Source organism: Myxocyprinus asiaticus, chromosome 24, assembly GCF_019703515.2.
Source record: "Myxocyprinus asiaticus isolate MX2 ecotype Aquarium Trade chromosome 24, UBuf_Myxa_2, whole genome shotgun sequence".
NCBI classification, from domain to species: Eukaryota; Metazoa; Chordata; class Actinopteri; order Cypriniformes; family Catostomidae; genus Myxocyprinus; species Myxocyprinus asiaticus.
Window position 1 is genome coordinate 44,118,411 of NC_059367.1, and position 14,580 is coordinate 44,132,990.

Genomic DNA, 14,580 nt, shown 5'->3' on the forward strand with positions numbered 1-14,580 from the left:
ATTTTTTGCATACTTTTCCATGAAAAAATCACTTACAGCACCTTTAAGTGCTTTTGAGGATGAATTAAATAATCACTGGATTTGCCAAAGTTTGCCAGGTTAATGATATACATTTTTTAAATCCATTCAGAGTTTTGTTTATTCACTTAGTAGCACGTTGGCTTAGTAGCACACCTTTTTTCATGCTCGGACTGAAATGTCTGTGCCATTATTTGAACTGAGAGTTTCCAAGGTCTTTTATTGTGGCATTAGTTATCATTCAGATAAACCTCGGCCTACTACATGTAAAAACAAAACATACTCGGGTTATTCGCTTTACATGTCAGTCAGACAGTCTCTTCCTGTGGAAGTGGAAGGTTCGTGGTTGAAATAAGCTGCTGCGTGAACCAGACTTTATGCCGATAGTCACATGCAGTTCTTTCAGTTTCACTTCAAATTTCTATTTGAATCACTAAAATAATGACCCAACAATGAATCAGAGAGGGTCATTTTAAACCCAAATCACTCATTTGACAGGCACAGTAAAGATTGGATAACTGGCTATGTGTAATCGTCAATATAAATTAAACTATAAAACCAAATTCATTTTAAAAACATTCTGGCTAGAAGAAAGTAATTCTGTGAAAAGTGTGCACACTCAATGGATATGTCGGCAAATAACTGCTGAATTACATACATTACTAGATATAAATGGTCATATGATGACAAATCATATTTTCCTTGATCTATACTCTAACTTTTAGAGCTCAAAATCTCTTCCTCAGTGCAAAAAGAGCATTTATTGAAACTAAACTGCAACAATGACTCATTCTGAACTTCCACAACTTTGTGATGTCAGACAGATAAATACATAAACACATGATTGCCCACATTTACATGACTAAAACTCCTAGAGAGTACAACAGTGCCCGCCCACTTTTACAGCCTTCCTGGTTCCGGAAGTATTTTTCCTATGAATTTTTTCCATTGGGATTTCATAAAATCCATCATAAAACAGTTGAACCAAAGCAACCAGCTCAGAAGTGAATCACAACATTACAAACTTTCATTTGAAGCAAAAAACTATTTTAAAATCAGACAAAGATACAAGACTGTGTACTTAACGTCTTTAATGAGGGAATGAACTACAATCCCATGAAGCATTGCGAATGACGTAATCAAATAAAAAATGATGGAAAAATATGAAACAATTGAATTAAAGTTGTTGATTATAAGTATAGAAGCAATATGTTTTTTGGCAAAATAATGGGTGTAGGAGGTCGCTGCAGAGCTTGTTTGGCATGCTTTGTTGGCCGTGATTCTCTGACTGGTGGATCGTTTCCCTTCAGGATCATGGGTAGTGTAGTTCTTTAGCAGGAATTCCGCTATTAAACATGACTTTTAAACAATTAATATATACCATCGATTAACAACCTCAGAGCTCACGGTACATCTGTCTTTAAAGGTTTATGAAATCAACTCATGTATGGAGAAAATTAATGGGATTTTTACTTCCGGAACCAGAATATTGTGTTCTTTAGGGTGATCAGGATCTTGATCCATCCATTCACAGTGAGGTAACAAAGAGGAAGCAGGTTAGATACTATTATTCTTAAACAGCACAAATAACCATAAGTGTAAAATGTATGTCAAATCTTGTGCTGTTCATGGCTGTATGTAGCACCTACCGCTCTGCAGATCCTTCTGAAGAATCCAAACACTAGAAACAAGTGGCTGTAGTTTGTTTTTAATAAGATCCCTGATCAATTCAGTCTGATCTTAACTGTTTCTCTTAAAGGCACAGCAGTAAAAAACAGCCTGTTTGGGTCAGAGAGAGGGTGGAAAATAGTCATTTTTTGGCACTAAAAAAACAATCTATACTAACATGAAAAGTGGGCCTTGGGAAAATGCGTAAATTACCCTTTTAAGGAAATGGATGCACATTTAGTAAGTAGGACAGAGGTTTAGACTACATTTACACAACTACCCACAAGAACAATCCCTCTATGTGCTGTTGCTGCAACTAGAAATGTCCACACAAAACACACTCCACCCTTATCTCATGTTAATCACAGAGGACAGCACGCTACCAGCGTAACAGTGAACTGATTTAAAGACATCGCTCATCACTGATATTTTATCTCTTCTGTATCTGTATCCTGTTCTCTCTGTGCGCTCCCAGCCACTGAAACAGTGAGTTTGCTGAAGGAATAAAGAGCCACTGGAACTTTCTTTGGCGTGGTGGATGAGTTCAACATCAAACATGAAAACAAACGTTAATCATGCGCCTGCCACATCTGCACTGCCCTGATATCAGCGTGTGTGTGCGTGTGTGTATTCATGTCTGGAATTCCTCGTTTCTTTGTTTAGTCTCATTATGAAACACAAACATCTATTTTTAACATCGTTCAGTCTGCTGGTCAGTGCCACCTGATGGCATGAGCTCTACATGACACAGTGAATGGAGCAGAGAAACCTCTGAACATCTCAACAGAGTCAACAAACAGTGGAAAATCTCACTGATTTCACTGAAATATCTTCCTAACAGCATTAAGTCCAAGGTGTAATTGGGTCACAGATCAAAAGAAGCATCCAGAGCATTTATCACACATACTTTCATAGAGAGTTTATGTTTGTGGAATCTAAATGATTTTCTTTTTATATATGATGTTTGTTCTATAGTAAGACATAAGTTTGATCTTTTGCGAGCTATAATCGAGTTTTGTTTCAGGTAAAAGTGGGTCATTTACAGAAGGTCATAGCGATGGTGCAGATGGGTGGAGGCAGTGAACTGGCCATCATTGTGTCCATCGTCGTGTGCTGTGTGCTGCTGTTGCTCTGCACCGTTGGTATGTATATATATATATATCTATATATATACACACACATAAAATGTCAAACAAAGAAATGGTATTGTGATTGTGAACAATTTCTAGGTCAATTATCAGAGTTGAAGAACATGTGAAGAAAACATGACCAAAGTAGTCAAATTTCACAGAATTGATCCTGTGGACACAGTTGTAATTGTGTCGAATTTCAACTGCTTCGATTATGGTGACACGATTAGGATTATCTTAAGTTATAGCGCCCCCTAGCATTGGAAATTTTTTTAATTTGGCATTTGCGCTCAGAATGTTCTGTTTTCCATGTGTACCAGGTTTTGTCAAGTTTGGCCAATTAATAGTCAATAATGGGCCACATCCCAAAACAAATTGGCTCATATGTTCTAAATAGGGCTGCTGATTTAACGCGTTAATTTAGTGCGATTAATTATATAACAAAGAGCGCGTTAAAAAAATGTACGCAATTAATCATGATCCCTGACGTGTACGTATGCAGCGTTTATGATGCTGAATACCAGTGAGACACTCCAAATGCGTCGGTCTGAGGCACACACATGCAAATAGAGTGACAATTAAAAATAGCAAAGACGGAACGCAAAAACGTGTACTGTGAGAACTGGACACATTGACAAACTCTGTGGAAAACAGCATGATGTCAACTGATTGCTTGTTCAATGATATGAGAATTTAAAAAAACAATATATTGAATTCTTAAGCCACTTTTTGTATTATCTAATCAATGCTTTATTCATCTGCCAAATAATGCAATTTATTTTAAACAGAATTTAATTATATATTAATTATAGGCCCTACATATTATTTTTATAAATATTTGAATTTATATGAATTATCTTTATTTGGGGGCCTTTCTAAGCAAATAATGATGTATGTGATTAATTGCGATTAATTTGATTAATTAATCGGCATGTCATGTAATTAATTTGATTAAAATTTGTAATCGATTGACAGCCCTAGCTCTAAACAATTAAATGAAAAAAATGTATTACATTTTTGTCAAGAGCATCTATAGTTGATACATTCCAAACTGAATTGTTTTTTTATTTTTTATTGTATTTTTTATTATTATTTTTTTTTCATCAAAGATCATTTTCATATGCATAATTTTCTGTAAAGCTGCTTTGAAATGATGTGTGTTTGAAAAGCGCCATACAAATAAAAATGATGACTTGAAAGAGGTAGAGAATTTTTCTTGCTGAAATGGAAATCCACGTGAATGATTAATTTGAAAACTTGAAGGAATTTGAGGATCTTGATCTCTTTTCGGTTCTGAAGTTGATAGCAAAATGTAAATTAGCTTATTATCAGCAGGCCATTTTCGATGATTTGTCGATTGGATATTTTAAGGATTGTGTAAGCACTTGAATCAAAGAAGATGCATGTCAAATTCCAAATTCAATCAAATCAAAATCATTCAAATGAAACTGATCATGGGACATCCCTATTACATACCATCAGATTTTCTTGTTTCCTTTGAAGCACACAAGATGCTCTTTGGAACATTGTCAAATCATGCTGGATAAAACGATCATCAGGTTTTGTTCATGCCAGCTCAATTGTGCATGCTTTCTTTAAAGTCATAAAAGTTCCATATTGATTTTTCAGTTCAACTTTTAATAAATGTAGAGCTTAACAGTCGGTTCCAGAAATACAAATCCCAACTGTTTCCTCCATAGAGAAATAGATTTTTTGAAATAATGTATGAAGGGGTTTTCAAACTTTTTGATTCCAAGTTCCCCTTAAATATGATGATCCCCTTGTAAGGGACACCCTTGCTGAAAATAAAGGCAACTGTGTTTTCATGCATAAAGACCCCTTTTATACTGTGTGAGTAAAATGGTAAGTGTGATATTAAAAAGATAACATGTTGTTTGCTAAATTAATTATATATTGTAATTGTTCTTAATCCAAATTAGCTAATTCAATTAAAATATTATCTGGAAAATAATAAAGTCAAATTCTGAAAATGTGTTAACTGCATTAAAAAATTATGTTAACAAATTTACTTTGATGTACATTTTGTAAAATCTCCTTTTTTCTTTCAAATGTTCCACGAACCCCCAAGTTCCCCCTTGGTACTTGGAGTACCTGAACCCCAGTTTAAAAACCCCTGGTATAAAACTGTCAACACAGTCCTACCATGAGCTCTGAGGTTGTTAAAAGATGATATATGCTTCTGTTGAGGCCATGTGTCAGTGTGATTTCAACCCTTTAAAAAATGGTGTTTAATTGCTTAATTCCTGGTGTGAAACTACACTACCCATAATCCTAAAGAGAGATCCACCAATCAGAGAAGTTACTGTTATCATGGAAACAGAATTTGCTAACGATGAGCTCACTACCCACTCACATGGAATCAATTTTCCCAACACTCTCAAACTACTTAAATATTTGTTCATAATTTTATACTTTTATATATATTTTGCAACAAACTTAAAAGTGATGATTTTGAACACGTGGGATGGAAACACTGCCTTATTCGCAAATTCGAATATTTGCAATATACTGATATTTTGCATATATTAAATACTTGGATTGAAACATGGCTATTTGTAATGCTACATGAAATTGTGTACTTAAATTCTCTCATGAGGGAATGAACTACAATCTTAAAACTACAATGTTTTTTTTTTTTTAAACTTAATATTGCTTCAAATCAAACTTTATAATACTGTGATTCACCTGGCTGTTGGGTGGTTTGATTTATGGCGTAAAACTCTTAGAAATGTATATGTAGAAAATGCATGGGAAAAGTACGAAATAAATGTTTTTATTGTTATGATCATAATTTGTAATGAAAAACCTCTTGTGCTCTGATTGTATTGAATTAGAAGAGAATGTAAAAAGGGCATTTTCACTCGTGGTCTCTGACTTTTGGACCCCACCTTATGTGTGTATCCACTTGAGCAAATACTCAATCTTCTGGGAGCAATAAAAATGAGTAACACCACCTCTGTGTTTGTGTTTGTAGCACTGGTGGTGTACTGCACTAAGAGTCGCAGGGCGGAGAGGTACTGGCAGAAGACCTTGTTACAAATGGAGGAGATGGAGTCACAGATCAGAGAGGAGATACGCAAAGGTTATTTTTATTACGAGTGATCTAAAGGGATCTATATATCACACACACACACTCTTAAAGAACAAATGAAGAGTGTGTGTTTACATTCACATGAGAGGCTGACAGGAGGAGAATGCTCTAATGGTCAGTGTGTTATAAATCACTGCTAGTACACTACACTGCCCACAGTATACAGACAGCGTTTCTGCTTCACTACTGTTCTTTTCTGTCAAACTCTGAAAAGTACAAAAACACACCCCATAAAAGTAGTCTGTTTGACTTGTGCGATATATTCTAAGTCTTCTGAAGTCATTCAATACCTTTGTGTGTGGAACAGACCAAAATATACAGTGGCAAGAAAAAGTATGTGAGCCCTTTGGAATTAGCTGGTTTTCTGCATTAATTGGTAATAAAACATGATCTCATCTTAATCAAAGTCACATGTATAAACAAACACAATGTGCTTAAGATAACATCACACAAACAATTTGAATGTCTTTACTGAACACATCCCATTAAACATTCACAGTGCTGTGGAAAAAGTAAGTGAACCCTTGGATTTACTAACTGGTCGATTCACCTTTGGCAGCAATAACCTCAACCAAGCGTTTCCGGTAGCTGCAGATTCGACCTGCACAACGATCAGAAGGAATTTTGGAACATTCTTCCTTACAGAACTGCTTCAGCTCAGCCATATTCTTAGGATGTCTGGTGTGAATGGCTCTCTTGAGGTCATTCCACAGCATCTCTATTGGGTTAAGGTCTGGGCTCTGACAGGTACAATCCAAAAGGTGGATTTTCTTTTTTTGGAGCCATTCTGTAGTGGATTTACTTCAGTGTTTAGGGTCATTGTCCTGCTGCATCACCCAACTTCTGCTGAGCTTCAGCTGGTGCACAGCCACCCTGACATTATCCTGTAGGATATCTTGATAAACTTGGGAATTTGTTTTTCCCTCAATGATGGCAAGCAGTCCAGGCCTTGAAGCAGCAAAGCAGCCCCAAATCATGATGCCCCCTCCACCATACTTCACCGCTGATATGATGTTTTCATGTTTGTATGTGGTGCCCTTTTTACGCCATATGTAGGGCTACGTGTTCTTTCCAAACAATTCAATCTTAGATTCATCAGTCCACAAAACATTTTCCCAGTAGTGTTGTGGAGTGTCAAGGTGATCTTTGGCAAACTTCAGGTGAGCAGCAATGTTTTTGTTGGAAAGCAGTGGCTTCCTTCATTGTGTCCTGCCATGGACACCATGCCTGTTTAATGTTTTCCATATAGTAGACTCATGAACAGAGATGTTAACCAGTTCCAATGATTCCTTCAAGTCTTTAGCCGTCACTCTTGGGTTCTTTTGTACCTCACTGAGCATTCTGCGGTGTGCCCTTTGAGTCATCTTGGCTGGACGGCCACTTCTAGGGAGAGTAGCCATATATTTAATCGTCTCCATTTATAGATAATTTGTCTAACTGTGGACAGATGAATATCTAAGCTCTTCGAGATAACTTTGTAACCCTTTCCAGCTTCATGCAAAGCAACAGTTCTTGATTGTAGGTCTTCTGAGATCTCTTTTTTTGCGAGGCATGGTCCACGTCAGCAGATGCTTCTTGTGAATAGCAACCTCAAAATGTTTGAGTGCTTTTTATAAGTCAAAGTAGCTCTAGCCGACACCACCAATCTCATTTCATTAATTGGATGCCAGGTTTGCCAACTCCTGACTCTAATGAGCTTTTGTTGACGTCATTAGCCTAGGGGTTCACATACTTTTTTCCAACATACACTGTGAATGTTTGAATGATGTCTTCGATATGTACAAGAACAATACAATAATGTGTGTGTTATTAGTTAAAACAGATTATTTTTGTTCATTATTGTAACTTAGATGAAGATCAAACCAGATTTTAAAACAAATTTATACATAAATGCAGGTCATTCCAAAGGGTTCACATACTTTTTCTTGCTACTGTAAGCAGTGAAGTTACGTTATCTCGTCAATGAAATTACTGGCGAAAATGTTCATTGACTAAAGGTTTTTTGATTTTATTAATGATAACAAAGACGAGACGAAAAAGACACTAATGGATAATCTAAGATGCTAATGACAATAATCAAATAGTATTTAATTAAGACAAGCTGTTGATGAAAAATGGCGAGAAAAAATAATACTGCAAGATATTAACAATGCACTAAAACTGTTTATTTATTTATCTCTTGTTTTTAAAAGCATGCTAAATGTAACACAATATCCTAAACTCTCTAAACGTGAGGAATTCACAACAAAGTCACTCTTAAAAAGTAGCTAATACATCAATATATTCATTATATATTATTATTTCAGGAGCTCAGGGTTTTTTCAAATCTTACGTATTTACAAATTTATTTTTAATATGTTCGATACATTTAAATAATTGTAAGTAGTTTATAAATTTTTCCGATTCCAAATATTTAGTTAAAGTGTGATAAATTATTTTTCGCACATTATAATGAACTTAAATATGTTATTATATAAAATGGTAAAAATAATCAAATTAAAGTAAATTTTGTCAAAATACAAAAATTATGTCTAAAATAAAAAAAACTGAATAGTAATTATTTACTCAAATCTAATCACACTTGCACACATTAAGACCTGGCACAATGTAATTGGTCATGAGATACGTAAGAACCAATGGCATTAGAGGTTGTGATGGTGTAGTTAAAACTGTATGGAAAATAGCAGCTTGGACATTATACTAAACATCTCCTTTTGTATTACACAGAAAAAAGAAAGTCATACGGGTTTGGAATGACATGAGGGTGAATAAATGTTGACAGAATTCAGAATATCCCTTTAATAATCTTAGATTCTGAATCTCTGATCTGTAAATATCTTTGTATGATCAGTCAACAAAAGACAAATATTAGGTCTTAGGGCTAGATGTATAACATGGTCTTTAATCACAGACAGACAGCGCTTAGGAGAACTTAAAACACATGTTTATGTTTGTAATGTTGGACTATTCTTTTAGTTTTCAGATGTTTGGGAGTGAATTTGGCTCAAGAGGGCTAAATCTCTCTGGATTGCAACATCTCACCCTTTCATCCGCTCTCCCTCTCTTTGTCTTGCTCCTTCTCTTTTCCTCTCGTTTTATTCTTGGTCTCCATGGTAATTTAATCCCTAAATATACACAAACATCCTGTGTTGAAACAATAAGAGGATGTGTCACTTCCTGTTATCCAGCAAAATCACATACATCAGGACTTTCCCCAAAAGCACTGTTCTGACATCAGCTGAAATCGCATCCTAAAACATTGACATGAAAGAAAGCTGCTCTTATAGATCAGTTCAGAATTTAAAACACACACACACTGTGCAAGTTTGCATTAGAATCAGTGTAACCTTCCAGCACAAACCATTAGTCCACCCAAAATACAGTGTGTATGTTTGTACAAACCCATATGAAAACATGCCACTTTATATTAGCACTGTAAATCACGGTATTTTCACAATGAAACAATGCATAAATGGTGTCGTTTTGACAGAATTATACTGAATTATAAGTGTAAAATGAGTGTGTGTGTGTGTGTGTGTGTGTGTGTGTGTGCACATTTACACTTTAGTATCTATATGAGTGTGTCTACAGTGTGTGTGTGTGTATATTAGTGTGTGTTGCTGACATGTCTGTTTGTCATGCAGGTTTTGCGGAGCTGCAGACTGATATGACGGATCTGACTAAAGAACTGAACCGCACACAGGGAATCCCCTTCCTGGAGTACAAGCAGTTTGTCACACGCACATTCTTTCCTAAGGTACCGCACAGCACATCTGTTTGACCTATCACTAGGTGTCTGCTATTATAAATGCAATCAAGTAAATGTGTGAAACCGAAAGTATAAACTTATAATGTGTGACTAGTAATAACTGGCTTATTCTCAGGAAGCGGCAGCATTCTGAACTTCGCTTTAAGTTTGAATGTGTCCACCAGTGTTGGGAAGTTACTTTGAAACTGTACCTTCCCAAGCTTCAAGCTACTCATAACTTAAACCACTACATTCAAGCTACTGTTATAACCTGTTAAAAGTAGTTAGCTAAACTATTAGCTACTAATAAAAAGTAGCTAACTAAATTGAAGATATTTAAAGAAGAAAATATTTGTAGATATATAACAGTCGGATTATATTATTTAAGAATTCAATAATATTACCTGATACGTAGTTCTGTATTTAATTAGGGTGACATTCCCTTATGATAACCAAAATAACTATGGTTTTACTACAGTAACCGTAGTTTAATCATGGTATTTGTAGGAAAACATAGTAAGTACAAAAATAACCATGGTTACTACAATATTATTACAGTAGAGTAAAACAATGGTTAAAAAAATAGAGCAACGAAATTAAATTGAACATAAATTTATATTTAAAGGAATGTTCCGGGTTCAATAAAAGTTAAGCTCAATTGAAAGCATTTGTGGCATAATTTTGATTACCACAAAAAAAATTTCGACTCATTCCTCCTTTTCTTAAAAAAAAAAAAAAAAGCGAACATCTGTGTTCCAGAAAGACACTTACAATGGAAGACAATGGAGGCCAGTTTTTTTATGTTAAAATACTCACTTTTTTAAAAGTATAACCACAAGACATAAAGGATATATTTGAAATAAAAAACTTTTTTGTGCAAAGTTATAGCCAATTTAACAACTTCGTTTCCATGGCGATGTAATGTCAACAAACCCTAAAACCCTTAAATGACTGTAAAAATGACGATTTAAACATCTTTACAGCTCAAATAATACACAAGTTTTAACAGAAAAATGAATGTGTTTTTATAAAATTATAAGCTTCACATTTCTGTCTTTAAATCCTCCGAAAATTGGCCCCATTCACTTCCATTATAAGTGCCTCACGTAACCTCAATTTTTGATTTTTTTTTTAAGAAAAGGAGGAACGAGTCAAAATGAATTTTTGTGGTAATCAACAAATGCTGTCGATTGAGCTGAACTTGTATTGAAACCGGAACATTCCTTTAAAATACATTGATTAAAGTAGAAAACACCCTATTTTATATAACTGAGCTGAAATATAGTGATTAACTGCAGCAGAACAGTAAATATTTCACTTCAGAAAAGACGGCAAAGTCCCTTTAAGGCTGTGCAGGGCTCAAGTGAATCATTTATGTTAACTAGTTCATTTACATTAGCCATCAGAAAGAACTGACTTACTCAAATGAATCGGAGTTCCCAACATTAAATATATCATTATGGGAATCATTTATTTTAACCTGTTTATTTACATCAACCCTCCGAGGACTTATAGTTCCCTACATTAAAGGGAATCATATATTTTAACCAGTTCATTCACATGAACTGTCCAATAGAACCAGTTCACTAAAATGAATCGGAGTTCCCAACACTAAAGGGAATTGTGTAATACAGTATAACTGGTTCATTTACACAAAACTTCTAAAAGAACCAAATTACTAAAATGAATTGGAGTTTCCAACATGGAATATAAGGGAATGGTTTATTTTAACCGGTTCATTTACATGAATTGTCTGAAAGAACCGTTTCAATAAAATGATTCATTTTTCCATCATGGGCGTAGCAGTCATTTTAAAAGTGGGGGGGCACAGCTGTCAGTAGGTGGCTCACACAGACCCAACACTTACAGTGCAGTATTAATATATTACAGCATATATTAATGTATAAGTATTATATTAATATATACACATTATTTACTTTTAATATTTGTAGTATTTTAAAGATTCAAGTATTGTAAATTAATTTCAAAATTGTGCAAAATTAGCTGCAAAAATAATGTTTCACACATGACAATAAAAGACTGAGCACAAGCTGGTCCTGAATAAATTATTTAATCATTACAATAATGACAACTGTGCATGTGCACAATTTTATTTTTTACTCTGTGCTTGTGCATTGTGGGATTTAAATGTATCCAAGTGGCTCAAGTGTTTTGACTACATTCACCAAAAATTGTTCAGATCCATTTAATGATTCAGTGACCATTTCTGGTGATGCCAGAAGGTGACAGATGAGTGTGTTGTGTGAAATGAGTCAGTCACTGAATCAACGATCAAAATTTTTTTTAATCCTTTAAACTTTTGACTTTTATCAAAAGACAACAATTATAGTCTTATAATAATTATAATGAGTTTCAATAACGTCCGTACATTTTCATGTATAAAAAGCATGTCTACATATCTATTGACTTCAGTCAAATCTGTTCTAAGAACACAGCAGATCTATCTTTTTCCTACAGTTTGTCGACTGCACACCAACATAGAGGTATAAAACAGGAGCTGATATTAAAAATAGCTCTACATATTTAACACAGATCTAGTAATCTGCTTAAATTGGGAAAAACAATCAAACTATTACCTCACAAACATAATGTAAAAAGCATAACTTAATGAATACTCATGCGCTGATATAAACTCCACTGTCAATGTGTGCTTAAAAGAAGGATTGTCCTTTGTTTATTTTCTTCTGCAGTGCATTTCATGTAATGCTGCCAAGAACAATATGCCGATAAAAAACACTCGTTTGTGTGTTCCTCATCTCTATATTATTAATTTAGATCAACATCAATGCCGATAAAAACATGGATAAATGAGCATTGTTGAAAGCAACTTTGTAGAAATGAATGGAGCAGCGTTGATTAGACTGTCTGACTGACGGCCTATTACGTAAGGGTTGTTTTGGCACATGAAACTCACCTGTGATTGGCTGAATGGTCACTCAATCAGCCCAATGTAACAAAACGCAAAGAATACCGTATACAAGGGGGCCTGGGTAGCTCAGCGAGTATTGACGAGTGACTCCAGCCAGGTCTCCTAAGCAACCAAATTGGCCCTGTCTTAGAGCGCATTGGCAATTGGGCATGCCAAATAAAAAAAAATAAATAAAATAAAAAAATGAATACTGTATACAAATCCACCATTCGGTATGGGTTTAGCCTGGAAAAGTGCAGGGGACAAAATTCACCTTTTTAAAGAGTGCCTTGTGAGAGAGAGAGAGAGAGAGAGAGAGAGAGAGAGAGAGAGAGACAGTTTAGGTGAGTGTGTTTGATTTCTCCCTCGACTCCATTACTGTGTTCACTATATAATGTGACAAATGAAGTGTTTTGTGACACCACAGCGCTAATCGCTGGAAAATGTAGCTCGTTCCTGAAAAGCGACACTATTGTGAAAATAGCTGAACTACTGTCACTTTACAGAAACATTTAGTTAAGCTAGTAGTGTCGTACTTTCAGTTAGTTACCCTCCAACACTGGTGTCCAGTGAAGTTAGAGTTGTGGCAGATCTAAAACTTTTTTCTCTTCTTTGTTTTAAATTGAAAACCACAAGTGTTACTTCTTGTGTAGTTTCTACACAATACTGGGCACTAGGACAAGAAAACCACAGATACACCCTAAAAATACACATATTTTGTGAAAGTGTTTGCTGGACAGTGTTTGTTTTTTTTGTTTTTTTTTTCATACTAGGGGGAATTTTTATGTGCTTGGAGGTTATGCTGTTAAAGTGTCATGAAATCCCCATTTTAGCACAGGTCAACTATCACCACAGTTTGAAAAATACAAATAAAAAATGAAAGTGGTTGTGGAAAGTAATGGAGTGGAGGAGTGAGGGGGAAAACAAATTAACGAGTCAGTTTTATTTTCCTTTTAATGAAGAGCATTAAAAGTACTCACAAATACATGCCGCATTTTAAAACTGCAAACAACAAAATACACAAATATATTATACAGTGATTTGCAAGCTCACAATACATTACACAGATTTTATACATAGCTAATTTGGTTACACTTTACATTAATCTTCCCTTTGTTAAGGGTTTATAAAGGTGTTAATTAATGACCTTAAGTTATTTAAAAGTACATTATAAATCTCAGATATGCAGTTACAACAACATGAATAAAAAAAGTCGACTTTCATGCAATTCTTGCCAAACAGTGAGCATTTTAACTTACATGTTGTAAATGCTTAATAAATACACTTATTCATACTTATATGAATCAAAAACTTAAAATGCCCTAATTCATGATTTATGTCACAATGCAGCAAAAATAGACTATTTTAGTGAGATTAAAGGACGGATAAGTTCGCTACAGTCTGCTTTGTGTTAATATTTATTACTGTAATGTCTGTTGTCACTTTCATTATCACGTTGATGTCAAAATAATGATCCTACTCTGAGTGCTGTCTCAACTTACCTAAAGTCCTCTGAAAAAACACTTTTCAGCTCTTCATGCTCATTTACAGCATATATCATATAATAAAGCCCGATTACCATTAAAGCATACTTAACTTTATGTACATAATGTTTCTAATGTTAGCAACTCCGTAATAAATTCTTCATATGTGCCGACTTTATATAAATAAGTTAATAATATAGAGTGTTATTAAGCATTTGTTAACATGTAAGTTAAAATACTCAAGCTTTATCAGTGATTTATAATGCATTTGTAAATTGATTATCAGTCATTAATAAACCCCTTTATAAACCCTTTACAAAGGGAACATTTATGTAAAGTGCTACTGATAATTTTATATTTGCATTTAATGCCCAATTAATTTTAGCTTTTGCCTTTTTAATAACTTTTGAGACTGTTATTCTGTGACATTGAATCACAACTTCAAGTGGTTTGATAGGTGGTTAATACTTTCAGTGAGGGTAGATGAATGC

The 14,580-nt window shown here is 34.6% G+C and overlaps 1 protein-coding gene across 1 annotated transcript in view; it reads left to right on the forward strand.

Moving 5' to 3' along the window:
- The window catches only part of plxnd1 (plexin D1), a 115,066-nt gene that overhangs the window by 74,790 nt on the left and 25,696 nt on the right, over positions 1–14,580 (forward strand). Inside the window, exons 20-22 of the mRNA XM_051653271.1 lie at positions 2,711–2,828; positions 5,812–5,919; positions 9,573–9,685. Coding sequence (XP_051509231.1) covers positions 2,711–2,828; positions 5,812–5,919; positions 9,573–9,685 — 339 coding nt within the window. The remainder of the gene's footprint in view (positions 1–2,710; positions 2,829–5,811; positions 5,920–9,572; positions 9,686–14,580) is intronic.